The 27,955-nt window shown below is 41.1% G+C and overlaps 1 protein-coding gene across 1 annotated transcript; it reads right to left on the bottom strand.

Annotated features, from left to right (window-relative positions):
* Window positions 1-239: 239 nt before the first annotated feature.
* On the bottom strand, window positions 240-27,908 carry zbtb45 (zinc finger and BTB domain containing 45). The gene is given in 7 exon segments (XM_083970293.1): window positions 240-4,532; window positions 8,133-8,409; window positions 15,953-16,093; window positions 26,036-26,170; window positions 26,739-27,377; window positions 27,379-27,425; window positions 27,428-27,908. Coding segments are annotated over 7 exon segments (2,058 nt in total). The 5' UTR covers window positions 27,804-27,908; the 3' UTR covers window positions 240-4,089.
* Window positions 27,909-27,955: the final 47 nt, after the last annotated feature.

Genomic DNA, 27,955 nt, shown 5'->3' on the forward strand with positions numbered 1-27,955 from the left:
GCAATTCGGTTGCAGTCTAGGTGTTAAAAACATAAAAACATACATTCCAACACATACATACAACACCTCAAAAATACAAGTCCAGTTGCCTACGATTCAATTTGCCCAGAAAAGAACGATGACCTGGATGAATGAGAATATCCATAGACCTTATGGGGTCTTCTATTATAATAAACAGTAATCACACACTCGCTGTCACGCACACTGTCAATGAAAAAATGAGATCAGGGACAAGAAGCTGGCCTGGTGCCATAGAAGACTTTTTATTTGGAGAAAGAAATCTTTGAAATCACTCATTTTTAAAATTCAATTAATTCATTGAGTACGACATCTAAGTTCTCAGAAAAAAGTTAAAATCATGCCTTTTAGTCTTTTTTGTTTGTTTTTTTTATACATAAAAGATGCGGTTGTACGATGACAAGTGATTTTTTTTCTAAATTTTGTTTTTTATAAAATGACAGGTTTTTTTTTTTTAATTCTTCTGACATATTTAACATCTGTTAAAGAAATATTAATGTAGAAAAAACAATTATCAACTTCCCTCCCAGTAAAACAACAGGAAACAAAAAAACAAAAAACAAAAAAAGCATAACACAGTACGTTACAATGCGCTGACATGGCTTCAAAGCACACATATTACAGTACTGTACAAGGGTCCGCCTCAGACAAAATGCACCAAAACCACTTCCACTTTCTGAGGATAGATCAAACCTCTGAAACAGCTCAACACCGCTTATTTACCAAAACAAAAAACACACAGGCCGCAGCGCGTCGTCGTTGTTGGCAACTGGCAACATGAGGTAAAGATTTCCATAAAAGCACCAAAGGTTTGGCGTTAACACTTTTTTTTTTTGTTGTTTTTTCTTTTTTTTTTATTATAATATAGCTTATAACCAACCAACCAACCAACCGACCGACCGACTGCCGGTGAGTTGGAGAAGTTTCTGTCCACTTCCTCCTGGACAGAAAACAAAAACTACTGAGTCAGCAAATCTGTGTATGTGTGTGTGTGTGATGTTCAGAGGCCAACGGACTGAACGCGCTGGCGGACCTGCTGCTCCTGTGTAAATAAGCAGTTTTTTTTAATTCCACATTTTAAAAATGGGACATTTATAATGTCAATATTTATAGTGAAGTCCGGACTGAAGGGGATGTGAATCCATCCTACACCTTTTTTTTCCTGGATTCACTCTTTTTTTAAAAGAAAAAGAAAAAAGAAAATCTTGATTAAAGTGATTTTTCCTCCTTATTATGTTATATCTAATTATCTCATCACTCGCAAAGTTCTCAAGCTCATTAAAAATTATCTCTGGCTCCTTTTTAAGGGGGACGTCCACTTCTGAAGTCATGTCAATTTGAGAAGGCTCTTTACAAAAAGCTCAATAAGTAGCTACACTGCTTTAATAATAATAATCATTTAATGCTTTCGACTGACAAACAGTTTAAAAGGAGAATGAGCAGAAAGCTGGGGACACAAAACGTCTTTTTTAAAGATCACCTTTTAGGCGCTGACGTGAAAAGAAAGAAAGAAAAGAAACACAAAAAAACAGTAGAACATAAACAATCTTAGGCCAAATACTCGAGGGGGGGACGACAACATCTAGGTCTAAGTAACAGGATGTGCAAACTTAATTGTGCATAGAGATCAAATTGTAATAAATATTATTGTGATAATCAACATTATCACGAGTTTGACTTGGTCAAAACTTGTAGTAGGGGTGATTGTACGTTTTCTTGATTAATTTAGTTTTACTAAAATGTTAAAAAGTTTTTCTTTTTTCTTCAATAGTGCTGCGAGAAAAGCTTTTTTTTTTGTTTTTTTTAAGCAACAAACACTTTTTTTTTTTTACCCACTTATTGTTATATAACCAGATCCCCGAAAAAGACAAACACAACCAAACACTCAATAATAAAAATCCTGATAAAAGTTACTGATTTGTCATAGTTATTCCAACCAAGTTTAACTTCCTGTGAATGGCTCTTTCACTTTAAAAGTTTTTTTTTTATCGTTTTTTTTTTAATGTTCTGCCGTAATTTCTGCATCAAAGAATCACATGAGCAACAAATAATAAACTGAGCGTCATAGCGATGTACAGGAACTTTACATAGAAGTACTTTAGTAAGCTTTCAAAAAAGTAAATGGATCTATCGTAGCTTTTTAGTTTTTCACTGTTTCTTCGTTTGATGTAGCTTAAAAGATGTGAAGCATAATGCCTGTCTTTGGACCACCGAGGTAATTGTAGGTGTGTGTGTTTGTGTATATATATGTGTGCGAGGGTTTTTTTTTTTCTTGTTGTTGTTTTTGTATATATACATATATATATTTAAATATATATATAGTATATTTGTGTGCGTGTGTTTGTGTTTGTGTGTGTGTGTGTGTGTGTAAAACATGCTGAAACATTTTCCAATGAGTAAAGAGTAATAGTGTCCCTCCGAGCCGCCGGGGGCTCGTCCTGGTTCGAGGTATATATGATCCTGGGGCCGAGCGGTGGCGCCTGTGGAAAATGTTACAAAGCTGTCTGATGGATGATGGTGAAATTCATTCACACTGCTGTGCGTCGCGCCTCCTCTTCCTCCTCCTCCTCCTCCTCTTCCTCCCTCTGTAGTCCCACTCTGCTCTGACTACTCTTCTTCATCGAATCGTTCATCATCATCATCAACAACAACAACCCTCTCTGCTCTCTCCTGAATGGCTCTGGGCTCCGTTCACACGTCAATTCACTTAATTCAGAAAAAAAAACTTTATTCATCTTTGTTATCATTATTATTATTATTATGATTATCATAATTATTCAACAACAAACAAAGTGGGAGGGAGTGAGAAGCTGAAGGAAGCTCCTCTCGTGACGTTGTTGTCAAAACTACGACTTTAATAATGAGAACTTATTATTTATTCATAGTTTTGAATATTAAACGAGTTGTTACTTCATTTTTATCAACATTAATATTCATATTAATATCAACACTTTGGATTTGAAGCACTGAACTGAACTCATGGAGCTGAATTCAGTGAACTGACGGTGAATCCGACCCTTCAAACTTCCTCCACCCCACCCCACCCCCCCCCCCCCATTTCCACCTATTTATTTCCCTAACTTGCATCTCCATAAAACCCCTCCCCCCCTCCCCTCCACCTCCACCTTGCAGCCCCACTCCCCTCCTGTCTTCCTAACCTCTTTGGTGACTCCCTGGTGTCTTTGAACAGGGTTCCTCCTCCTCCTTCTACACCTTCTTGGATTTAAACTAAAAAAAAAAGAAAAAGAAATGGCCGCTCATTAACTGAATGAATTGATGTTGTCGCTCTGTCGGCTTATGATTGGTCGTCATGGCAAACCAAGCGATGACAGGAAAGGGACTAGCGACCACAGTAAAAAAAACAAAAAACAAAGAAAAAAGGTAAAACTACTTTTCTTTTTGTGGAGGAACTAGGGTTGCAAAATTCTGGGAATTTTCAAAGTTGGAAACGGGAATAAATCTGAAATTTACAAAATTGAAGGTTGGCCCTTAACAGGGAACTTAAATATAGTTAGGGAAATATAATTGTAGCATAATCTTGGCTTAAACAACCAGATTTAATGCAAGTACACTTGAATATCTATGCTATTCCTCAATCACATGCACGCAGTACACTGCTTACTGCAGGCAGGGCTATAGGCCAGGTGAGTAATATTTTACTCAACATTCATGTTTTTGTTGTTCAGTAAAATAACTGATTGTTCATACAAGAATTAAAACTTGATAAAGTTCTACTCACAAATAAATCTGTTGAAATGTCATGTTTTTTAAATTGTATTATTTTGCATGGATGTCTTCCTATGACAAAACAAAATATTAACATTTATGTTTGGATATGATACAGTTTGTTTAAATGACCCCCAATTTCCAGTTAATTCCCCCCCAAAAATCCTAATAATTCCCATAAATTCCCATCATTCCGCACCCTTTGCAACCCTAGTAGGAACCCTGGTTAAAGGCTGAATCGCTGTTCCCTTGATAACTAAAAACATCAACAAGGCTGTTAGGAGGACCGCCTGCCTGAGGAGTGGGCTCTCCCCCCTATCCCCCCTATCCCCCCCCTCTCTCTCTCTAGTTGGAGGAGGCTCCGTGGCTGGGCATGTTGGCCATGCTGCCCACCATGCCAGCCGCGGCGGCCATACCTGAGGGTCCTCCCAGCGCCGGAGGACTGTGCTTGGTAGGTGAGGTCATGTCGGCTCCGCGCCCCTGGCCCGGGCCCGGGGTCGGGGGGGCGTGGGGGTGGGGGTGGGGGTGGGGGTGGTGGGCGTGCTGCAGGGCGTGGCGCTCCAGCAAGGTGCGGTGCGTGAAGGCCCGGTGGCACACGTTGCACTGGAAGGTGCGCTCGGCCCGGTGGGTGCGCATGTGCACGTTGAGCGAGCTCTTCTGCGTGAAGCGCTTGCCGCACATGGAGCACTGGAAGGCCCTGACGCCGGTGTGCACCACCATGTGTTTGAGGAGGTAGTCGCGCAGGGAGAAGGAGCGCCAGCAGATGGAGCACTGATGAGGTTTCTGACCTGCAGAGACACACACACAGACACACACACACACACACACACACACGGGTTAGTACATGACCTTTACTTTCATGTAGGGATGTCACGATTATACATTTTCTTTAGGGATGTGCACGGTTACCCGAGTACCCGGGTACCCGAGTAGGCAATCTGCTATCCGGTTATGAATTTATTATCCGGTTAACCTAGGATTAAAAAACGGCACGTTAGAGCAACAGTCTAGTGTCGGATCAAACTACATCATCATGCCGTGGTTCGGCTTTTTGTAGTGTTAAACAGTTTCGGATCAAGCAACGTGATTTTCTGCTGTGTAAAAGCGTTTTTGGATCGAGCCTCGGACTTTCAAACCTTTTACAATAATCTGTGGTGGTTCCCTCGGTTTACGCCGTCGGGACGGAGACGACAGGTGTCATCAAGTCTATTAGAAAATCTGCTTTCAGTTTACAAACATTCTGAAACCTTCCCAGTTATTTCCTGAAACGATGCGAGGCAGAGAGGACCGAAGGCCCCAACATGTAGTGTGGACTAATAAATAAGCACCGCTAATGATTAAAAAAAAAAAAAAAAGAAAAAAAAGTTTTCTCCTCCGAGGCAGCCGCGGCATAAATGCGCTCAGAGCGCATGCAGCGCCTTTATTCCCCGGCATAAAGATGCACATCTGCCCCATATGTGCAACTTAAACTCCATCTCTACTCTTATTATCCACCTGACGACGCTGTGTCAGTGATGCGACTGTCTGACGGACAGAGCGCATTTATGCACCGGCTGCGCTCTGTCCGTCACACATGACGTCATATTATTTTTTATTACAGTATTCGGTTACCCGGGTAACACCAGGTTAGGTTACTCGATTAGGAAATTATTCAAAATGCCCATCCCTACTTTTCAGCCTTTCTAGAAATTAACTCGAGTAAAAGTAAAAATATTTGTCTTGGAAATGTATTCAGGTAAGAGTAATAAGTACCAAAGAAATCTAATACTCAGGTAAAGTACAAATCCTCTGGATATGTACTTAAGTACAGTACTCAAGTAAATTTACTCTGTTACTGTCCACCACTGGACGTTATCAGATCATCAGTTTATTTGCCCATAACCTACATAAAAACAATGAAAATAGTGAAATGTAAACAGAAACTTTTTTTTTTTTTTTATCTACTTCAGGATATTTTCTCACATTTTTACGTTCAGCATCAGCAATGATGATTTAATTTTTGTTTTTTACTGATCTTTTCTTCTCTGAAATACATTTAACCCTCCTGTCGTCCTTCTGGGTCAAATGTGACCCAATCTGTTCCCTTCCTCCATCCTTCCTTCTTTCCTTCCTTCTCTCCACAACCCTATTCCCCTTCCTTCCTTCCTTCCTTCCTTCCTTCCTTCCTTTTTTGATCCAATTGTCCTGATCTGTTCCCTATCCCTCCATCTTTCCCTTCCTTCTTTCCAGTCCTTTCCCCCTTCCTTCTTTCTTTCTTCCTTCCTTGAACGAATCTGTTCCCTCCCTCCACTTTTCTTTCCTTCCTTTTTCCCTTCCTTCTTTCCACAATTTTTCCTTCCTTCCTTCCCTTCATCCTTACTTCTTCCTTCCTTTTCGACCCAGCTGACTCAATCTGTTCCCACCATCTATCTATCTTTCCTTCCTTCTCTCCTCACATCTTCCCCTTCGTCCTTCCTTCCTTCCTTCCTTGACCCAGGAGGACAACAGGAGGGTTAAACATGTAAACATTGTTAGGCATGTGTTATTTATCGATCATCATTTTGTGCACGACATCTTTTGTTGTCGTGGAAACTGACAAAACAAAACAATACACATAAAAAAGATTCACCATTTGTGTGAAATCTTGTCATAATGAGTTTTGATTAATGACGAAAGAAAAAAGTGTTTTGTCACGTCAAACACACACACACACACACACACACACACACACACACACACACACACACACACACACACACACACACACACACACACACACACACACACACACACACACACACACACACATTGACCTTTGACCTTTAACCTGTGACCTTCCCAGTCTCCTCAGCTCCTGTTTGAGACTGAAAACAGCTGAGGAACGATGTGAATCCTCCACAACGAGCCGACACAGACAGACAGACCCCTAATTACACATTATTACACATTTCACACCTGAGGCCGAACACTGGTGAACACAACTCTGGTATTTTAGTACAAGTATTTACTGACCATGTTTTCTTCTCTGCAGCTCGTTTGCTGGTCTTCATTTTTAGAATTTTTTTTTTAATTGCCAGTAATCATCACACTTATTATGTCTGTGTGTGTGAGTGACAGTCTAGACAGAGGTTGAAATGAAAATGTAGTCAAACCACAAATCACATGATCCCCTGTTTCTATCAATGACGGCATCTGGAGCCTCTTAGGGCCGTCGACATGGAGACGATCAATTGTGTCAATCTTTCCCCAAATCACGTTTGAATTTCTAACGCTTCTTATATTAAAGGAACATTGTGTAGGAATTCCTCCCATCTAGCGTTGTGGTTGTATATCACAAGCAACTCAATCGTATTTTTTTTTTTCATGCTGCATTCACGTTTTGAGAAAACGGCCTTTAAAGCAGAACTATGCAGGATTTGGGCTGTAATTATTGTGGCTCAGAGACACTGTGATGGTTGAGTGACCTATTATGAGGTGAATGGGGTCTAGGCCAATGCGCCCACCCCCCCACTGGCTGAAAACCGCACTTGCAAGATCAGTCCTCCGACTCGGTGTTACAAATCTCATCAATGGATAGAACTATCGCGAGAAACTGCCTTACGGCAGTATGAGATAAGAACGCAGATGACGTCATGCATGTCATGAATCGTGATTGGTTTGAGTTCGGAAAGTCGGAGGAAACCATGGAAACATGAAATGTTTAGAAGTTCGGCTTCGGTCGATTTCAGGCCATAATACTCCGTCGTAGCTCTCAGAGTCGTTTTCATCTCTGGAAACGATGCTGTGTTGTAGGTAAAACTTTTCAAGAAGTAAAAACAAAGAGGATGGCAGCAGAGGGAAGCGCGCGGCCTGGCGTCACGTCACGGTCCGGGGTCACGGGTCACACCGGCAGATAACCGGAACTGTTGATACACTGCAAAAACTCAAAATCTTACCAAGAATATTTGTCTTATTTCTAGTCAAAACAAATCTCATTATACCTAAAATAAGTATATTTATACATATACATACATAGTTATACATAAAAAGTAGCTTGTTTTTAGATACTTTTTACTTATTTCAAGCATATTTTCACTTGAAATAGTGGAGCAAGTTTTTCTTTCTTATTTTTTCTACTTATTTCAAGTGAGAATTTGTTTGAAACAAGTGAGAATTATCTAAAAATAAGTAAATTTTTAGGTGATGAGTCTTATTTAAAGTGGAAAGAGATTAGTTTTGACTAGAAATTAGACATTTTGACAAGAAATAAGACAAATATTCTTGGAAAGATTTTGAGTTTTTGCAGTGTACGAGTCAGTTTGCTGCTAATTACATGACAATGTCAAGAAACAGCAAAAATAACAATTAATTGCGTCATAATGTCAAGAAATAACGGTCGATTTCAGGCCCTAATACTGGCGGCGTCTTACCGGAGTGGATGAACATGTGCTTGCTGTAGTTCTTCCTGGAACGTAAAGATTTGCCACAGTGCGTGCAGTCGAACGAGGTCTCGGATCCCTGGGAGGAGGGGGAGGGGCCGGCGGAGCAGGAGGAGGCGGGGGGCGGCGGCGGCGGGGCCGGGGTCATCGGCGCCGGGGGCGGCTGCTGCTGCTGCTGCTGACTGGGCTCCGTCCCCGCCATGCTGTCGATCCCGCCCATGTAGAACGGCGCCGGCTGCGACTGGCTCACCGGGTACTGGAACAGGAGCTGAGGACGGAGGAGGAGAAGAAGAGGAGGAGAAGGAGAAGAAAAAGAAAAAGAAAAAGAAAAAGAAAAAGGATTATTGTTGAAGTCAAGAAATTAACGGCTCAGCTCATCAGCAAATATTCACTGGCCTCATCTACTGGTTTTGTCCGGATATTTATGGAGATGGATAGGGTAAAATGTTTAAATAACAGATATCACCATGAAACTTCCCAAGTTTATCACTTACATTAAGACAAATATTTTTTGTATTACAAGTTTTTCCAAATTTGATGTTTAAATATGTAAATGAGGCAATATCTGATGAAATATGTGCTAATTTGCATACATTTCCTGACCCGAAATCTGAAAAATGGATAAAGCCTCTTTCAAAATTCTTGTTTCATTTTGTTGACATATTAGAGTCAGAAGTTTTTACAGAGGAGATTTTGGATATCTCTTTTTATTACTTTGTAGATGAGAAAATACTGTCACCAGCCCTAAAAAAATCCAATTTAGCCATGTCTTTAGGAATAAAATGTTGTATAAATCAGGCTGTGAATGATATATCAACAACCCCCTCTGTAAAAACCTTCATAATATAGACAGGAATCAAACTGGAAGGTTTGGTGTCTGTAGGTGCTGCTGAAGTGGAGATTTCAGGGTCAGAGTCTGAGGAAAAACTCATTTTGAGAAAACGGCCTTTTAAGACTTGTAGTGTAAAATTCCATAAATTGTTAATGTAAATCACACTTTTACGATTGGTTGCGGATACGGAGGAGATGACAATTTTTGAAGCCTACATCATTGTTCAGGAGAGAGAGAGTTTTACAATGATACCTGACATGACATGGCTCAGACAACAGTAGCATGTTAACTTTTGGCAAATTTAGGACAAATCTACCAACAAAAGAGCCAAAATTATGTAAAATAAAAACCTTAATGTTGATTTTCTACCATTTCTTTTAACTTTTATGAAAGAATACATGTTAAGAAAGAAAAATAGCCAAAAATCTCAAAATTGATCAGTGCATGAAAAAACAGTGTTTTTGCCTGTTGGTGTCTCGCCTTATCTTGAAAAAATTTTTTTCTTCAAACTCTTAAAGGGATAGTTCAACATTTTGGCACAGTGGCACATTACCATAATCCCTATAGTTTTAGCAGTAGGTTCGTTACCTTTAATTGTCGGTGCAAGCTATTTTTAGAACGGTTCACTGTAGCCTCAAGGCAACATTGCAATTTTCTATAATGGTACGTTGTTGCCTTCTGATAACAGGTGCATTTGACAAGTTTCCATTATTTAAAAAGGGATACTTTACCCAAAATCAATAATAATTCACCAATTTTCTATTCACCGTCATGTCAAGGAAGGGTTGGGAGAAGTGGCTTACTTACTTACTTACTTACTAGGTATCTGGATGTTTCTGGATGTTTCATAGTGTGTGTTTTGGACGATGGGCTCTATGCACAGCTTCACCACTTCCTGAATTTAAGGCAGGTCCTTCATTTCCTGTCTTACATTATTGGACAAACTGATTAATCCAGGTGTGTCTGACCATTGTGACTACTCAGACACACCTGGATTAATCAGTTTGTCCAATAATGTAAGACAGGAAATGAAGGACCTGCCTTAAATTCAGGAAGTGGTGGAGCTGTGCATAAAGCCCATTGAGTTCCCCCTGGAACTCCTAAAGCGTCTGACTTCTCCAAACCCTTCCTTAGCATGATGGTGAGTGGAAAATTGGTGAATTATTGATTTTGGGTGAAGTATCCCTTTAATAACCAGATAAAATTCCATAGAACTATTAAAAATTTAACTTTACTAATCTATTAGTGCAAATATATTTATAGGAAGTTATGTTTTTAGACTGTTTTAGTGGAGCAAAATGGCAAACCTGTTTCTTTACCCGTTTCAGTGTGGCTTCCTGGAAGTCATGTGATAAATTAAAGCATTGTTATTAGTGCATTGTTATTAGTTCCCTATGGTAAAGTATTACAGCATTAAAAGAGATGCATTGTGGAGATGTGACAGGCCACAAACTGGTATGTTGCTGCCTGAGGGAAACACTGTACCATAGCCGGATAAATGCGAACATACTTGCTGCACAACAGTTGTCATTTAGTTTCAAATTAACAGGTTTCCTTTGTCTCTGCTGACAAACTGAGTGATATGACGACTCTCTGACACATTTCTTACATACAGCTCCTTGACGTTTTAGACTTACTAGCATAACTCAGCAGCACGCAAACAATAAACACTGATTATATGTCAATAAAATTATTTTTGTTTTATTATTTCCAAACTAAAATATCTAAATCAGGCCTGCACGATTTCAGCAAAATGTCCGATGTGCAGTGTGATAACTGAATAAAAATATGAAAAAAAAGAGCTCAAGAGACCACTGCCAAAATGATCAGTTTCTCTGGTTTTACTATTTATAGGTATGTGTTAGAGTAAATAGAGTAAAATTATTATTTTTTGGTTTGTTTTATTCTATCAACTACCGACAACATTTCTCCCAAAATTGAAAAAAAAAAAAAAAAAAAAAGTCATTTAGAGCTTTTATTGGCTGATGACTAAACTAGTCTATATAACAAAAATATCACGTCTTTTCAGACCTTGAATAATAACAATAATGCAAAGAAAACATGTTCATATTTATTCCTAAACAACACAGCAAGAATATTTTAACTCAGGAAGAGTTTATAAATCAGTTTTTGTGGGATAATGTCAATGTTTAATCCCAGCAGTGGTTTTTATAATCTTCCTACAAAACCAGATGTGGTTCAGGTGATGACCTCATCAGTGTCTCATTAAGGAGAATGAGTTGTGTTTGAGTTGGTATTTAAAAAGAAAAGAAAAGAATGACTGTCATACATGTAGAGATGCTTTTAAGAAACATTTTTCCGAAAAAAATAAGAGACCACTTTCACAAAATGTTTCTTTTTTTTTTCCTGAGTTAAATATTCTTGCTGTGTTCTTTAGGAATAAACATGAACATGTTTTCTTTGCATTATTATTATTATTCAAGGTCTGAAAAGACTTGATATTTTGTTATTTAGACTAGTTTAGTCATTAGCCAATAAATGACAATATTTTTTCTTCAATTTTGGGAGAAATGTTATTGGTAGTTGATGGAATAGAACAAAAACAAATTAATTAAATTTTACTCAAACACATACCTATAAAAAGTAAAACCAGAGAAACTGATCATTTTGGGAGTGGTCTGATTATGGAGGCCACTGTGCTCTTAGGAACCTTGAGTGCTGCAGAAATTCTTTTGTAACCTCCAATGAAGGAGTAGAACCATCTCAAGGAGGATCAGAAGAAATGGACAGCATGCGAGTTAAATATGAGTGTCACAGCAAAGGGTTACTTATGACCATGTGATATTTCAGTTTTTCTTTTTTAATAAATTAGCAAAAATTTCTACATTTCAGTTTTTTTCTGTCAAGATGGGGTGCTGAGTGTACATTAATGAGAAATAAAATGAACTTTTTTGATTTTAGCAAATGGCTGCAATGAAATAAAGTGTGAAAAATTTAAAGGGGTCTGAATACTTTCCGTACCCACTGTATGTACTGTATATATATATATATATATATATATATACATATGATTTTTTTAATATGTTTTGAACATTACAACTCCACCCCAACAAACACAATAACTGTTTCATTTCCCCCTGAAAAATACTTTTTCTTGAAAATTCACCCTAGGGACAGAAAAACCATGGACACAAAAGTCAAGTTAACATGGTCATTATTACACGTATCCATCCATCTATTACTAATTCATTTATTTTTATTGTCTTTTAAATATCTTTTCTCCGATTTCATCATGTTCTCTCTCATTTTTTTAAACTTTTTTTCCTATTAGAAAAAGGTAAATTGCTACACCTGTTTCTATATATAAATAAAATACATGGTTTATTTTCCCTGTCCAGTCCATTTTGAAGTGAAAACATAACTCACAGTCGAATGTACGGTAAATGAGCTCATCACATGAGTCTGATGTGACACTTTAAGTTCCTCAGGTGTTGTCAAACAAGGGCAGGACTGCGTGTTCGTGGCTCAGGGTCACACAAACCTTCAAACAAATCACGCACCTGTCACTCAATCACCCTGGTTAAGTGGTAGTTAAAGACTCGTCACGCAACGTCATGTGTTAACAGATTTATTGGATCGGTTAAGTGAACGCCTAGAAGTGTGTGTGTGTGTGTGTGTGTGTGTGGGCGTCAGAAACTCATGATTTAATTCAAATAAAACTTATAAAATGTTCACATTTGTGAAGCCGAAATCAGAAAATGTGGTGGTTTTTTTTTCATGTCCCCGCTCTTTGTCATCAAACGAGAGTGAAATGAATTTAAAAAAACACATTACACAGCACTGATACTCCTTTATAATCCTATACACATAAATATACACATCTGGGAGGCTAATTAGAATTAGATAAATAACCAGATTTAATATCATTAATAATAAAAAAAAGCAATAAACATGTCTATCCATCCATCTATCTCTCTATCTCTCTATCTATCTATATATATATATATATAGGGTTTCCTGCGTTCAAAATTCAACTCGACCGCAGCAGAAGGGGTGCGTTTGATTTCAGCTTCGGGCCATAAGATGACGTTGGCGCGCTGCTTGTGTGCCCGCGGGGCTCATAGGCTCTAAATGACAATATTTTTATTTCAATTTTGGGAGAAATGTTGTCGGTAGTTGATAGAATAAAACATTTTTTTTTTTTTTTTTTAATTCAGGGTTCCTACAGCTTAAGCCAACTTAAATTTAAGACATTTTAAGACGTTTTTAATGCCCCTTGAAATGAAATTTAAGACCGACTTCACAATAAACACAAATGCAAAAAAGAAAAAAAAGAAAGAAAAGAAAACGTCACCACATCTATTACATAGGGTTAGGGACAATTTTACCCACTTTCCTATGTGGTCCAAGGTAAAGTGACTGCTACATGAATGATGGGGGGGGGGGGGGGGGGAACTGATTTGAGAGCTGGTGTCGGTGAGAAATTTAGCGTTGACGGCCGCCACTAACTTCTCTATGTCAGAATGTTACCAATTATTTTGAGATTTGAGACTAATTACAACCATAAAATCCCACTTACCAAGTGTTAACATTTTTAAGACTTTTGAAAAATGTATTTAAGACATTTTAATGCCAATTAAGGCCTTGTTTTTAGATTAATGAATTCAATGCCTTTCCGTAAGCATCCGTAAGAATCCTTTTACTCAAACACATACCTATAAATAGTAAAACCAGAAAAACTGATCGTTTTGGGAGTGGTCTCTTAATTTTTTCCAGAGCTGTATATATATATATATATATATATATATATATATACACACATACACACCTATACATCTGTCCTCCTTTCACTCACATATACACACGACCTATATGTTGTATTGTTTGGAGCTGTATATATATTATGCAAATAGGTTATATATTCTGTTGGCATGATGCCATGTAGGCATCGCTCGAAGCACCGACTGTGACGAATGACGATCATTCCGCCCTTTGTCTCTTTTCACTGTCCTTATAAAGGCATAATAAACATGTCCCGTAAATAATAATTATCATATAATGACATAAATGAAAACCTGCTCGGTGCGTGTGTGTAACTCTGTCTGGAAACTCCTAGAAACAAAGACAGAACCAGAACCAGTGGAGTCAAACCAGAAAGTCCAGGTAACAGTTTCTTGTCTGCATGTTTTCATCCAAACTTTGCCAACTCATCTCACTCAAGAACCTTTGAACCCTTCGCCAATTAAAGATGTCAAACAGAATCTGAACTACTGTCACAACTTTCTCCAGACAGTTTGATTTCCTCCTGATATTCCTAAGACGATGGAAACTTCTGATACACAAAAGTCACATAAAACTCTCTCCAAAGTAGAGACGATGCATTTTTCTATTGCTCTAAATTCAGTTTTTTTTTTTGCCCCACCGCTACCTGCACTGTGATGTTTCTCTCTCTTTCCCATTCCTGCTTCATATAAACGTACAGTACATCATCGGATTGTGAATATCCCTCACAATAATGTGGCTGCTTGATTACTTTTACAGTAAATGAGTTAAAAAGACTAACGTTTTTTTTTTGTTTTTTTTTTTTACTACAGGCACAGTTTTAGAAGCACAAGTAGAAAATGTAAGGGTGTGTTGTGTGTACACTGTAAATCGACTTGCAAGGAAATATTCACATTTACTTTTTCATTCATGATCCTCACACACACAGGTCACAGACACCTGTAACGACAGATCCCAGATTCTTTTGAGTCGCCCCTTACATGTTTAAAATAAACAAAGAAACCCCCCCCCCCAGCAAAGTTACTGGTTGCACACGCACAAGTAGATGAAAAATGTACTTGCACTGTCGATCGATCACTTCTGATGATTTAAAACAGAAACGTTTGGAGACAAAAACAGCAGAGAAACTGAAGACCTACTTTTTTTAGCCTGGCTTTTAACTGATTCTTATTACTTTTATCGTTATAAAACATTCAATTTAATTTATTATTATTACCTTTTTTTATTCTATTTCAATTCATCCATTTTTATTCTATTTTATCCTACTACACCTGTCTATTTTTTTCTCTCTCTTTACCTCTTTTTTTGTTTTGGTAAAAAGGGTAGGCATAATAAGCCTAGGCTTCAGCCTACACCTTTTCGATCAGCACCCCTCATCACATGTACAGTAAGCACTTGTGTACATTTAGTAAATTTTACCTGTGGAGAAGGGGGGGGGGGGGGGGGGGGAAATGCTGATCGAATAAACTGAATAAACTGAAACTGAAACTATTTGACTTCATTTTATCTGGTGTCTTTCTCGTCTTCTCATTTGATCTATTTTACTTCATTTTACGTATCTAGTGTTTTCCCCATTGCAAATGATTAATTCATTTATTTTCGATTTATTTCATTCATGGGATGTACATTATCACATAGTTGCACATATACATAGTGTACACATTTTCACCATGAATGAAAAGGAGCAGGATGAAGAAAACTTATAATACCTGCCCCTCTCTGTTGTTACAAATGTCATTGGCTTACTTCAACACCAGTATTATGATTGAGTGTAAGATAGCGTTTCCTCAATGTCTCTAAAATCCAATGTTATAAAATTATTGTGAATGTGAATGTGAATGTATGTGTGTCTCCAAATATTCCTCTAAATGTTCCTTGTTTTTACTCTGTGGGCATGAAAAGTGCTGCACAAATAAAGCCCGATCGATTGATTGACTGATTGAAAAATAAACAAACTGCCAGGAATAATGATTGTCCATACCCTTTATATTCTTGCTCCCCCATTGATCCACCTCTGTCAGTGCCTAATCACACATTACATTACAGGCCTGCGTGAGCTGCACACATCAGCCCACATCTGGCTCTGAACCAGCGCCGACAGACACCTCTCTGCCTGTCGGTACAAGCTCTCAGCTCTCGGAGATAAACTGTGCACATGAATGAATCACTACTCCACCTCCACAGTCTGAAGTGAACCCCCAATAATGACGACAGTGAAAGCGAAGGGGAAACCCACCTGGTTGTTGATGGACTGCGTGGTCGGCGGCGGCGTCAGGGGCTTGTTGACGCGTCCTCTGGGGTTGAACGCCATGGCTCTGGGGGGTTCGCTCTGGGGCCAGAAGTTCTCAGTGAAAACCCCTTGCTCATCGTAGAAATCCTGCAAGCAAACAGACACACAAACAGAGGCTCGGTTAAGAAATCTAGAAAGACAAAAGTCGAACCCTGCAGCGCTGTATCTCTCCCGCCGCTGCTCACCTGCTGCACGGTTCTGAATCCCCCCTGCGCCTGCTGAAGCACACTGAACGGCCGCAGCTCGGTGAGCGTGCGCATGTTAGAGGAGCTGTAGTCCAACTGTGCGTTCATCCTTTTCTCTCTCTCTCTCTCTGCTGCGTCTCGTTTCGTGTAATGTGCTGATACGAAACAAACCACGTCTCCCTCATTATATGAAGCATCACAACTGGATATGCAAATATCTCATAACACACACCTATACATTACATGACAGGAGAGACATAGCGCACAGAGGCGTCCAACCGGTCCGACTACATCATGTCTGCGCTGCACACGATCGACGGTGCTGTTTGAAGTGCGATGGGAAGTTAAAAGCAGCTCTCTGTAACCTCGGTAACCTCTGTTATGCACCTCACAGACACGAAACCAGACGGAGTGGTTTGAAGTATCTCTTTGTAAAAAAAAAGTTCTGCAAATCAAAATGAAAAGTCTCTACTTTTTTTTTCATTTTTTATTGACTGTATCAAATAACTGAATAATTAAAAGGTTACCTCTTGCCACAACACTACACAGATGTGATTGACATCTGGGCACAGTTGTTCGAAAGGTAATTTAATCGGATTTTGGATAATGGATTGGAGCAAATCTTGAAAATGGGTGGTTTCAAAACCAAAAGACGGATTCTGAGATTGGATTGGATCATCCAATCTTGGTTTTAATCTGGATCAGAATCTCATTTTTTTAGTGGGATCGGGAAAACTTTGATAAAAAAAACAACAACCAAAACAGCAGTTTGATGAATTTCAGGAACAAAATGTCATTTGAATTCAATTCAAATTGGTCAAATAAGCAATGTAGTATATAAACATTGATATTGTGCACCTGAAAATGTTAGTGTCAAAGTAAATAAAGTTATCTTTTGGTTATTTAGAAAAAAAAACAACTTTTCTCCAACTACTGGATAATTAAATTTTAAAAAAAATTGAAATTGGCATTTTGAATTTTGAAGTTTGAATTTGAAAAACATCGAAAAATATTCACAATGTATTTGACTAATGTACTGCAAATTTGTTTTTTGTTTTTAATTCATTTGTAGTGGGTCAGATCAGGTCTGGCTGTTTAAAAAAAGACCAGATTTGGTAATCTTAAAAAGTTTGGATCAGGATCAGACCGATCCAATCCAACAACTGGGATAAAAGTAAAGACGGATTACGTGATCCTGGATAACAAAAGACAAAAAAAAGGGATTTCAAAATCCGGATAATTTTGATCCAGATTACACCTTTACTGGGCCGTGGCTGCGGTCAGATTACACAACATGAAACCTTCCAGTAACAAAGCTGCAGCGCTTTCACAGTCTACAAGAATAATGTATTGGATTTATATACATTAATTACTTATGTTTTAGTATTTAATGATAAAAGTGCTTTAAAATCCTTACTATAATAACTGTGTAGTTACTGGCATGTCATATTCATTTTATTGATGTGTCTTTTTAAAAAGAGACAGAGCATGTTAATGAACATTTATTTAGTAAAGATTGGTAGCACTTCTGGACTTCAATCTTTATCTTTCATTTTCTATGTAAATTGTTTATTTCTCCTATTTTTTTATGTTATGAATTTCTGTATTATCTTTTTTTTTTTTTTTTTTTTTTTAACTTTTAAGACCACCGCTGTTGTTTAATTTCATTATTTTCATAGTTTTTATGTAGGCTATATAATATGCAAATAAACTAAACTAAACTTAACTAAACTAAATGTCAGATTTAGCCCCTATTTATTTTTGTTAATTATTCATATATCCACTTTTACCAGATGACATGCAGGTGTGCTGTACATATTGTAGCCATAGCGATATATGTGTCGTGTATATAAGATATTTTCTTTATTTTCAGTTTCCAGAGTATCAAAGTATCATTGTTTTCTTAGACCGATGGCTCTGAGTTCGGGGTTGGGTGGACGGACGGAAGTTGTTGAGAGACTTGAAAGATGTAACAAATCATTTTGGACCAAGTATGAAAATCAAATGTCAAATGAAAATGATGTTTCAAAAAAAAGAAAGAAAAAAAGTCAGATTTAGCACAAAAGACTAGTTTTTATATCTGTTTTCCCTGTCCAGATCTTACAAAGGCTTCCGAAAATGAAAAAAAAAAAAAAACCCACATCCATATCTCTCCGAGAACATTAGTCAACAGGCTTCCGTAATTAAAATTATGACGATCCTACACCAACCAACAATTTCCCTAACTTTTTCTTCCTGAAGTTATTGTCGTGACTCATGTGCTGTGTGATGTGTGACATTTAAACAATAGTTGGTTGCTCATCGCAGTAATAGGCTACTTGATAGTTCTTCTATCAGTTGCTCACTTTTTGTTTTTGGCATCGACTGTGCGACCTCTCTGGTACGCTGCCGCTGTCAACGGCCAAAACTAAGAAAGGTTAATGGGCGTTAATGCACAGCTCCACGACTTCCTGAAATAAGCCAGCTCCTTTATTCCCTGTCTTACATTATTGGACTAATAGATTAATCCAGGTGTGATTGACCTCACAGCGATGGTCAGGCACATCTGGATTAATCAGTTGGTCCAATAATGTAAAACAGGAACTAAAGGAGCTGGCTTGTTTCAGTTCGTAGTGGAGCTGTGCATTAAGCCCATTAAAGGTTAGTTAAAGGTTATGGTTAATTACATTAAACAACATTGACCTTCATAGTTTCGCAATCTGGTGCAACACAAAACTATGATCTGATAACAAGTCAAACAGAAGAAGAGCAGCCGCTTCAACTTTTTAAAGGGACAACGAGGAGTTTCTCCATCAGCAGAACGAAAAATTCCGCGACAATAAAAAAGTCTCATATTGATGTGGATGAATCTCCGCTACCCACACTTGTTAATGGGCCCATTTTCGATAAATATATCGTTTTGTCTCTATCGTTATTTTTAGTGGTGGTGGAAATGCTGGGCGAGCCGACCAGCGTTTCTTTACTCTCGGTTTTGCGGCGAGTCATGAGAATAACGCCGCCGAATCGCCGTTTATGGTGGGAACTACGGCGGTAACTGATCGTTTTCGAACCTCTGACTTTAATTCTTTTTTTTTTTTACTTTTTATTTATCTACATGAACAAAGAACATGAGATCATCATGGGTGGTACAATTAAAATCTAAATATTCTATTACACATACATACATACGCATACATCATAGTCAAATGTCACACTATTCAAGATGCATATTCAATCCATTTTTCCCAGCGTTTCATACACTTCTCCAACTGAAGTCTTAAAACAAAAGTAAGTCTCTCCATACAGTAAATTTCGTGAATGATCCCGTGCCACTGGATCAGTGTTGGAGGATCTAGTTGCAACCATTTTCTGGTTATGGCTTTCCTACCACTTGCCAGAAGAATCTTCAACAAGTACCTGTCCTTATGCAAGACTGTTTTTTGAATTTTACCGAGATATAAAATAACAAACTGACTTTAATTCTTGATGAATGAAAACATGAGTCTGTCTTGCGCCGGTCAAAGAATTTCACGGTGCGCGGAGGCTCATAAATGTAGTGTGAAAACGCTTCCCTTTCCAAAACTCCTCGTTGTCCCTTTAAATGTATTCAAAGCAAGTTTATTATTATAGTTTAGTTTTTATTTATCTTCATTTCTGTTCAGTTTTAGTTAGTTCAACAAGTGATGAAGCAGTTTTAGTTGAGTTTCTATTTTGAGGTCTATTCTGAAGTCTCTTTTTGCAAGTCCAAGTCAAGTCTCAAGTCTCTAAAAAATAAAAGTCTCCTGTCTCTCATCTGCTGCGATCCAGTCTACTAACTAAGAATACTGCACAGCTATATTTAAGAAATTCAAAGCATTTACTGTATTATTATCACTCCTTTATCTATTAGCATACACTATTGATTAGTTGTTTATTTTATATGATCACTTTAAACAGGCTATTGCAATGCAATATGAAGGCTGCTCTGTCCCTCTGCACTACTTTTTTGCTTTGTTGAATTCAGAAAACCCTTAGATCAACAACATGGAAAACGATTTAGGCTGTTTATTATAGTAGGTAATAAGATCTTCACGGTATAGCTTATCATGAGGGCGTGTTGACAGGTGCAGATTTCCACTCGACTCGTGCCTTCAGTCATATTTCACAGCAAAAAAATTCAGCAGTAGCACTTAGCCTATAGTAGCCTGATATAGTAGCCTGATAAGTGCCAGTTATGTAGCTGCAGTCCTCGTGAAGGAAGGGCTGACAAGAAGCGGTCTACATGTGCCTCACCTGTAGGGACGGTGCCGCTATAAAACATTTTTTTAAAAAGCTCCGCTGCTCCTCTCTCTTTAGCCTGGTGTTTGGCTGCACTTTGTTTGATAAAAAGAGTTCAATATGAAGATCTAACCTCCATCTGAAACCGATATTACTTACAAGTAATATCTCATCTGACCCCTCTCATGTGTTATTCGAGGAATATCAGCTTCTGCCATCAAACAGAAGGTTTAGAGTTCCACAAGCTGGACTGAACAGGCTGAGGAACTCTTTTGTCCCTCACTCTGTCAAACTGTTAAACCAGAGTTCGGGCTCTAAGTCGACCCTAGGGTTCATGTACAGACTGAGCACTGGGTGTTGCACCAAAGACACATTGTAATGTTGGATTTATGTTGTGAATGGAGTTAGGAGGTAGTTTGTACTTTTCTTTAAATGTGACCTTTGAGGGTTACATTTATGCTTTTTTGTAAATGTATGTTTTTGGTATTTTGTTATTATTTGTGTGAAACCTTGGACGTCATGGGACGCAAGACAAATTTCAGAGTGATCTGTCAATAAAGTGTAACTTTATCTTATCTTATCTTATGTGGTGCTGCTCAGCTGTAGCAGCTGTGTGTGTTTTATAACGGCAAAAAAAAAAGGATGGGGGATCGGGCTGCCGATCGGAATAAGCCAAGAAAATAATGATTGTTCACGAGTCCTAAAACACGAGTCCAAGTCGAGTCTGAAGTCTCTAGGCGCGTTTCCACTGCAGGAACCTCCCCCACAGGGCCGCTTACAGGAACCTTTACGGGGCCGAACGGAGTCCCTGCCTGAAGAAGTCCTGGTGGGGCTTGAGATTTACTCTGTGCTGATTGGTCAGACTCAAAGCAGGATGTGACGCTAAGAGAAAGCCCTGAAATAAGCGGCATTTTAAAAACCCAACGGTACTAAAAACGCGAGACGGACGGAAAAAAGAGAGAATAACTCAGAAAAAGATGAGAGTAGCAGTAGGCCTAGGAAAAAAAAAAGTGATAAATCAAGATCGCGGGATTACGTGACGATCGAGACGGCTATTAAAAACCCCATCTTTTTAAAAAAAAAAACAACTACAAGAGCTTTAAAAAAAAAAAAAAAAAAAAACCAGGCCGTGCGATGATCGAAACTGTTGAACGTCACCACACGACCCCGGTGGGTCCTGTCTGCAGTGGAGACACGGCCACCGAGAGAGCGGAGTGAGAGGTAAAGGTTCCTTTTACCAGGAACTCCTGCAGTGGAAACGCGCCTTAACTGTGTGTGCGACTTAAGCGAGACTCAAGTTCGAGTCGCAAACTCGAGTCCCCATCCCTAGTTGTTCCAGGTATCAGGAGGAAAACTTGGTGTAGAAGCTCAGTCCCATATCGACCTTATCTGCATTTTCTTTACTGCAACTTTCACCATTTCTACCAAATCATAAAATGCACGCTAAGCTAACCTTCTTCTTGCCGTATTGCAGCTGCCGATGTCTGCTCTGCTGCCCCCCAGTGGAAGCAGCACGTCATCTCAATCGGCTGGTTTAGGTGTAGTTAGTTTTGCATTGTTCATTGTTGTTTTTATCTCGTTTTCATTTTGAACTAATTTTTTTTTTCTTCCACTAGTTACCTTCAGTTTTAGTCTTAGTTTTCGGTAACCATAATAACCCCGATTCAAAGCGGGATGGAGAAGGAAAAGACATGGCGTCACCACTTTTCCGTAGCAACAAGAGGAAACGACACGCCTGGCCGTGCGTGTATAAAAATAAAACAGGATGTAATACAGAAGATCTCAGATCACGCCTGCGTTACGTTGGTCTCTGCCATGACGAAGAGTACCACCCAACCAACAGACATCATGGCTTGAGTCCAACTCATTTCCAGAGGCTGCAACGTCCACAAACGTTTCCTCTACAGCTCCCCCTACAGGTTCAGAGAACACATTTTATAAAACTCCCTCCGCCCGCCTTTGGCCATGTGCATTTGTTTTCAACAAAGCCGGCAAGAAGAAAATCCATGGATCAATGTCTACTGAGGTTGGTAGACCGCACACTATGCTGCTAGTGTGCAGTGTGTAGTATGCAGTATGCAAACAAAAGCTAAATCTGCAGTATGTGAAAAATCCCCGGATGTCGTACTGATTCAGAAAATATCCACAGTGTGCATCTGACCCATGGATCTATGAGATCCGTGATCTAACCAGTCTACATTGTGTACTGTATCCCACAATGCAATGCGCCCCTGACCTCTAACCCCAACCAAAGACGGTTTAGAGTTGTGAAGTATCTTTGTATACCATAACCATGTTATATAACTTAATAAATACAATAAATGTTGCTGCTACAATTGTTAGATTTCATCAATGAAACCAAAATTATCTCCTAAAAAGAATTTAACCAGCCGGCGGTAAACCTCTAAAAGCCTGCGGGTAAGTTACTCGGCTTGTTTTCTCCCCCGGGATGACGACGCAGGTTGGCCGGCCGATGAGCTCGGCTCCCCGGCTGCTGCCTCTGTGACGGCCGGTACAGCTCGGCTGCTCCCACAGTGGCTCTGCAGTTCTCCAAAAACGTCCTTACAGGCGTTATTTGGATAAACTGACCACAGATTGGCTGAACTGTCACTAAACTTAATAAAGTGACGTTATTTCTTTACTCGCTGTTAACGTAGCTGTTTACTGCAAGACCTCCATCGTCGGTCGCAAGCCAAAGCCGTCGAGGACGTCACATCCGCAGGACAGCGTGGGAAATTTGGGCCACGAATTGCAGCGCATTGTGCAGCACACAGCCTGTTCAAGGCAACGGAGAGATACGTGGGTGGGCTCATTTTTTTGTTTTGAACGCCTCATCACCCATTAGCATTAAAAAAACGTAAAATGCATGAGTATTTTTTCACAAATTCTGCCCCAAGTTCCTTCAAAGAGGAACTATGCTACATCTGTATTTTAATTAACCAGCTCCAGAGTCCTAGTGTTGGTTAAATCAATGACTTGTAACTAGTTCCAGGGAGAATGGAGGCTCTCTGCCTTCCACCTAGCGTCTCTTGGCTGAAAACCAACCTTGGAAGATCAGAGCCTCGTCTCTACAAACATAACCCGCAATCTACTTGTTTAAATGACAGATAAGACTACACAAATACACACATGGTAACATGATAGATGATAAGTAACGTTATCCATCACCGCTCCATGGATTGATTTCTCACCGGCTTAGTTGTTGGAAACAAATGCACGTGGAGGAGAGGAGGGTTAGAGACACAGAGGAGGAGGAGAGGAGAGACCAGACGGGTTGAATAGTTCAGCTTTTAACAAGTGATACAGATTACGGGGCGTGTTTGTGTGGTAGCGCTGTAAAAGATCCACGTTTCTCTGGGCTGATGTCACCAGGTTGGTTTTCAGCCAAGAGACGCTATAGATGGAACGTAGAGAGCTATTTAACCATGACAACTGCTCCAAAACACTTTAATTAAAGTTAAAATCTTGGCATAGTTTCTCTTTGACTGAACCCTCCACTGTGGACGACATGTCTTCTTGCATTCAACTTGTCACTTTATTGCTCTGCTGTGGGAAACATCTGTGTTCTTAACATGTGAAAGCAGAAATGTAGGTACGGAAGCATATTGCATTCACTTGAATAGTAATTAAAAAATCCTGTTTTTCAGAGTCCTCCGTGGCTTCTCTGAGTTACAGCGGGGCTCCGTGCAGCACTGTATGTCCATATGACGGTTGAGAACGGAGCTCACTTTTCTTCGTCCAAAAAGACACACCAAAAAACATCCAAATACCTCCATAGTGCTCGTCTGTAATGTCCGTCTTGTATTGAAGCCCCAACATGAGAAATTGTTCAGAAAAAAATTAAATAAGTCTATTTTTTAAGCTTGTTTGTAGCGGAAGCTCCCAGTGTTGCTCTTCCTGGTTCGTCCAAATCTTGCGCGATTTGCGCCGGCGTCAGTGCAAATCGCGCAAGATTTCTCATTTCGGGGCTTCAGTACAAGACGGACATTACAGACGAGCAGCATGGAGGTATTTGGATGTTTTTTGGTGTGTCTTTTTGGACAAAGAAAAGTGAGCCCCGTTCTCAACCGTCATATGGACATGCAGTGCTGCACGGAGCCCCGCTGTAACTCAGAGAAGGCACGGAGGACTCTGAGGGCGTATTCACACCAGGAAAGTCCGATAGTTCACTTGCTTTGGTGCGAACAATTTTTTTTTTACTTGGTGCGGTTTGTATTCACAGTGCATTTTTTCACAAGCGGATCAACTTTGTAAACAACAGCACGTGTGTCCCACGGTCGCTCAATCATTGGATAAAAATGATCAGCGGGATCTTCCACGAAAAGAGGTCATCAATGCGTTTCTTGCTGCCCTTTCAATTTGGTAGTATTTCCAGTTGCACCTGCCCTGTGCTTATTCATCTCTGGTGCGGACCAAACAAGTGAACAGAGTCCCAGCTGCAGAGGTGGTCTCCTCTTCCCGGTTCGTCAAATTTGGACGAACCAGGAAGAGGAGCTTCCGCTACAAAACAAGCTTGAAATATAGACTTATTTAAATTTTTTTGTAATAATAATATTGCGTTGGTCATAATATACCTAGAACAAGTTCCTGCTTGTGTCTGTTGATTTAAAAAAAAAAAAAAGTTGAAATATTTCCATGTTTGCCACCTTGGTCTCAAAAAACCCAGGGAAAACCCTGAAGTAGATGAAAAATTTACTTGCACCGTCTCAAATGTTAGGGGTAAAATGCCCCCATGTAGGGGCAGTCTGGAGCCCTGACAGAAAATAATTAGTCAGAAAAACAGGGAAAAAAATGACTCATTACCCCGAAAAACAAATTACTCAAGTTTACGCTTCTGTAGAAATGAACCTGATGAACCTTGAACTTTAAAACGCAGCAGCAGCAGCAGAGGAGGAACCTGCCCACAGACTGACAGACAAACAGAGCCGCTTTAATTCTGACAATTACTTTTTTCATGTTGATGACATGAGAAACATAAACATTTGAAACCTGCCAGACTGACGACGACGACAGACGGGATCATCCACCTTTGTTTTGTTTTGTTTTGTGTGTGTGTGTCTGTGTGTCCCTCCCTCAATCACAATCACAATCACAAACCCGACGAACTCTTCTGCAGCAGCAGCAGCAGCAGCAGCAGCAGTTTGGAGGAAACTGACAGGCGCTGGTGCTGGATTTTCTTTTTGACTGTGTGGCAGATGTTCCCTGTGTAGTCTGCAGGGTACAGCAGGCTGCGGCATAAATCTGCTCCACCACGTTTCTTCCTTTACCCCCCCCCTCCGCACCACCCCACCACCACTCCTCCTTCTCCACCTCCACCTCCACCTCCACCAACCAACCTCCCTCTCTCTCTCTCTCTACTTACTTTAGGAATTGTGACAGAGATGCAGTGGATCTTCAAAAGCTTGTCTTTCTAAAAGTTTCCATAAAAAAAAAACAGAAACTGAATAAAGCAGAGCGCGTGTGTGTGTTACCTTGAGATCAAAACCTCAACGCAACCGTCGTCCTGCTGCAAACAAGTGGTGGTTGAAGAATTACTGAATTATTAAAAAAAATAAAATAAAAAAACGTTCAAGCTGCAGGTATAAAACAAAAAAAAACAAAATCCCACCTGTCCAAAGCTGGCCATGGACTCCTGGTTGCCCTCCTGCTCTCCGTCTCGCCTCCCGTCCTCCATGGCGTAGACGGTCCCATCGGCGTCCTGAACCCCTTCGTCTTTCACCACCACCCCCTCGCCGCCCAGCACCTGAGGAGGAAACGACAAACAGAAAGACAAACAAAAAAAAGGGTCAATTTCAATTAAAAAACATTTAAAAAATCACATTTAAAACAGGAGAAATAAGAAAACACAGCAGATAGTCGGTGCATCGAGGCGGCCGCAGCTCCTCGAAGCTGCTGCAGCTGCTGGTAAGTTGCAGCGACGACGACGACGATGACGACGACGTACGGTGAATATGCAGAAGTCCATCGAGTATCATCAACAACGCTGAAGCTGATGAAAAAAATGAAGATGAGAGCTTCTGTTCCTGTTCTTCTTCTTCGATTGTGCGGAAAAGTGCAGAAACATCTCAGCGATATCTCCTCTCTACGCCAATGCAGTCAGCAGTGTGTGGTGGTGGAGGAGAGTGTGTCTGTGTGTGTGTGTGTGTGTGTGTGTGTGTGTGTGTGTGTGTGTGTGAGGAGAGAGAAGAGGGAGAAAAGCAGAAAAAGAAAGAAAAAACAAACCGTTGCAGCTCTGCATGCCTGAAAGCTGTAACCATGGCAACACTTCCCCTTATTTTATTTTTTTTTATCCCCCCCCGTCGTCTCTCTACCTGGAGTCGGAGCGGCTGCCTCTGCTTGCGGCTGTGGCTCGCCACGCGGTCTCTGTCCCCGTCTCGGCCTCGCTCCCGTCCGTCCAGGTCTTCCTCCTCGCTGTACCGGTCCATCGCCACCAGCTCGTCCGAGAGGTCAGTTGTGTTGCCGCCGCGGAGGCCGCCGTCCCTGCCGATGCCGCCGTCGACCACCACCACGCCGCCGCCGACGCCTCCGCCGGCGACGAGGTTCCCTGTGCTACTAGTGTTGGCTCCGTTGGCCGTCTGCGCCAACAGGTCTCGGAGCTTGTACCTGACGTCCTGAGTGCAGCTGCCGCTCTGCTTCATGAGGATGGAGGCGCCGCCGTCGCCGCCAACGCCGCCGCCGCACATGGCGCCGGCGCCCATGTCGCCCAGCGCCAACAGGCTGACGGTGTTGGCCTGCTCCATGGGGCCGGGGCCGCCCTCGCCCACGCCGCCGCCGCCGAGCCCCGCCGCCATGTTGCCGCCGCCGCACTCGGCCATGAAGTTGGAGAAGTTTGCGTAGCCGCCGCCGCCCGCTCCGCCGACGGAGCAGCTCCCGCTGCCGCCGCTCTCCCGCCCTTTGCCCCCGCCGCGCTCCTCCTGTTTAGGCAGGACTCCTCCCAGCATCCCTCCTCCCGCCGCCGCCGCAGCGGCCGCGGCCGCCGCCGCCCCCGCCGCCGCCTTCCTCTGAGAGATGATCTGCGTGCACTCGTCGATGACGGTCTTGATCTGCAGGATGCTGGCGGCCGTGAGGATGCAGAGCGCCTGCGACTGCAGCACCACCAGCGAGCCGCTGTACATGAAGTCCACCAGCTGCTTCACCGTCTCGGCCGGCACCAGCGGCGGCACCGAGATCTCCGAGTGGCCCAGCAGCAGCTTGTCCTGGAAGAAGGGGCTGCCGGCCGCCAGCACGCAGGCGTGCGCGCGCAGCGAGGCGTCGTGGATCCGCACCGTCACGTCGCAGAACAGACCCTCGCGCCGCTGCGTGCGCAGGGCCTCCAGCACCGACTGGCTGGAGTTGTGCAGGTGGATGTAGTGCACGGTCTCGGTGCCGGACGCCATGTGGGGGGGAGGGGGCGAGTCGCCGGGGACGGGGTGGGGGTGGGAGTGGGGGTGGGGGAGGGGGGGCAGGTGTCTGGGGTTCTGCGTCAGCTTGAGGGACAAGGAGGACAGGGAGGGAAACGGGTACAGTGCATGGGCCACGGTGGGGCCGT

Source organism: Trachurus trachurus, assembly GCF_905171665.1.
Source record: "Trachurus trachurus genome assembly, chromosome: 1".
Taxonomy (NCBI): Eukaryota; Metazoa; Chordata; class Actinopteri; order Carangiformes; family Carangidae; genus Trachurus; species Trachurus trachurus.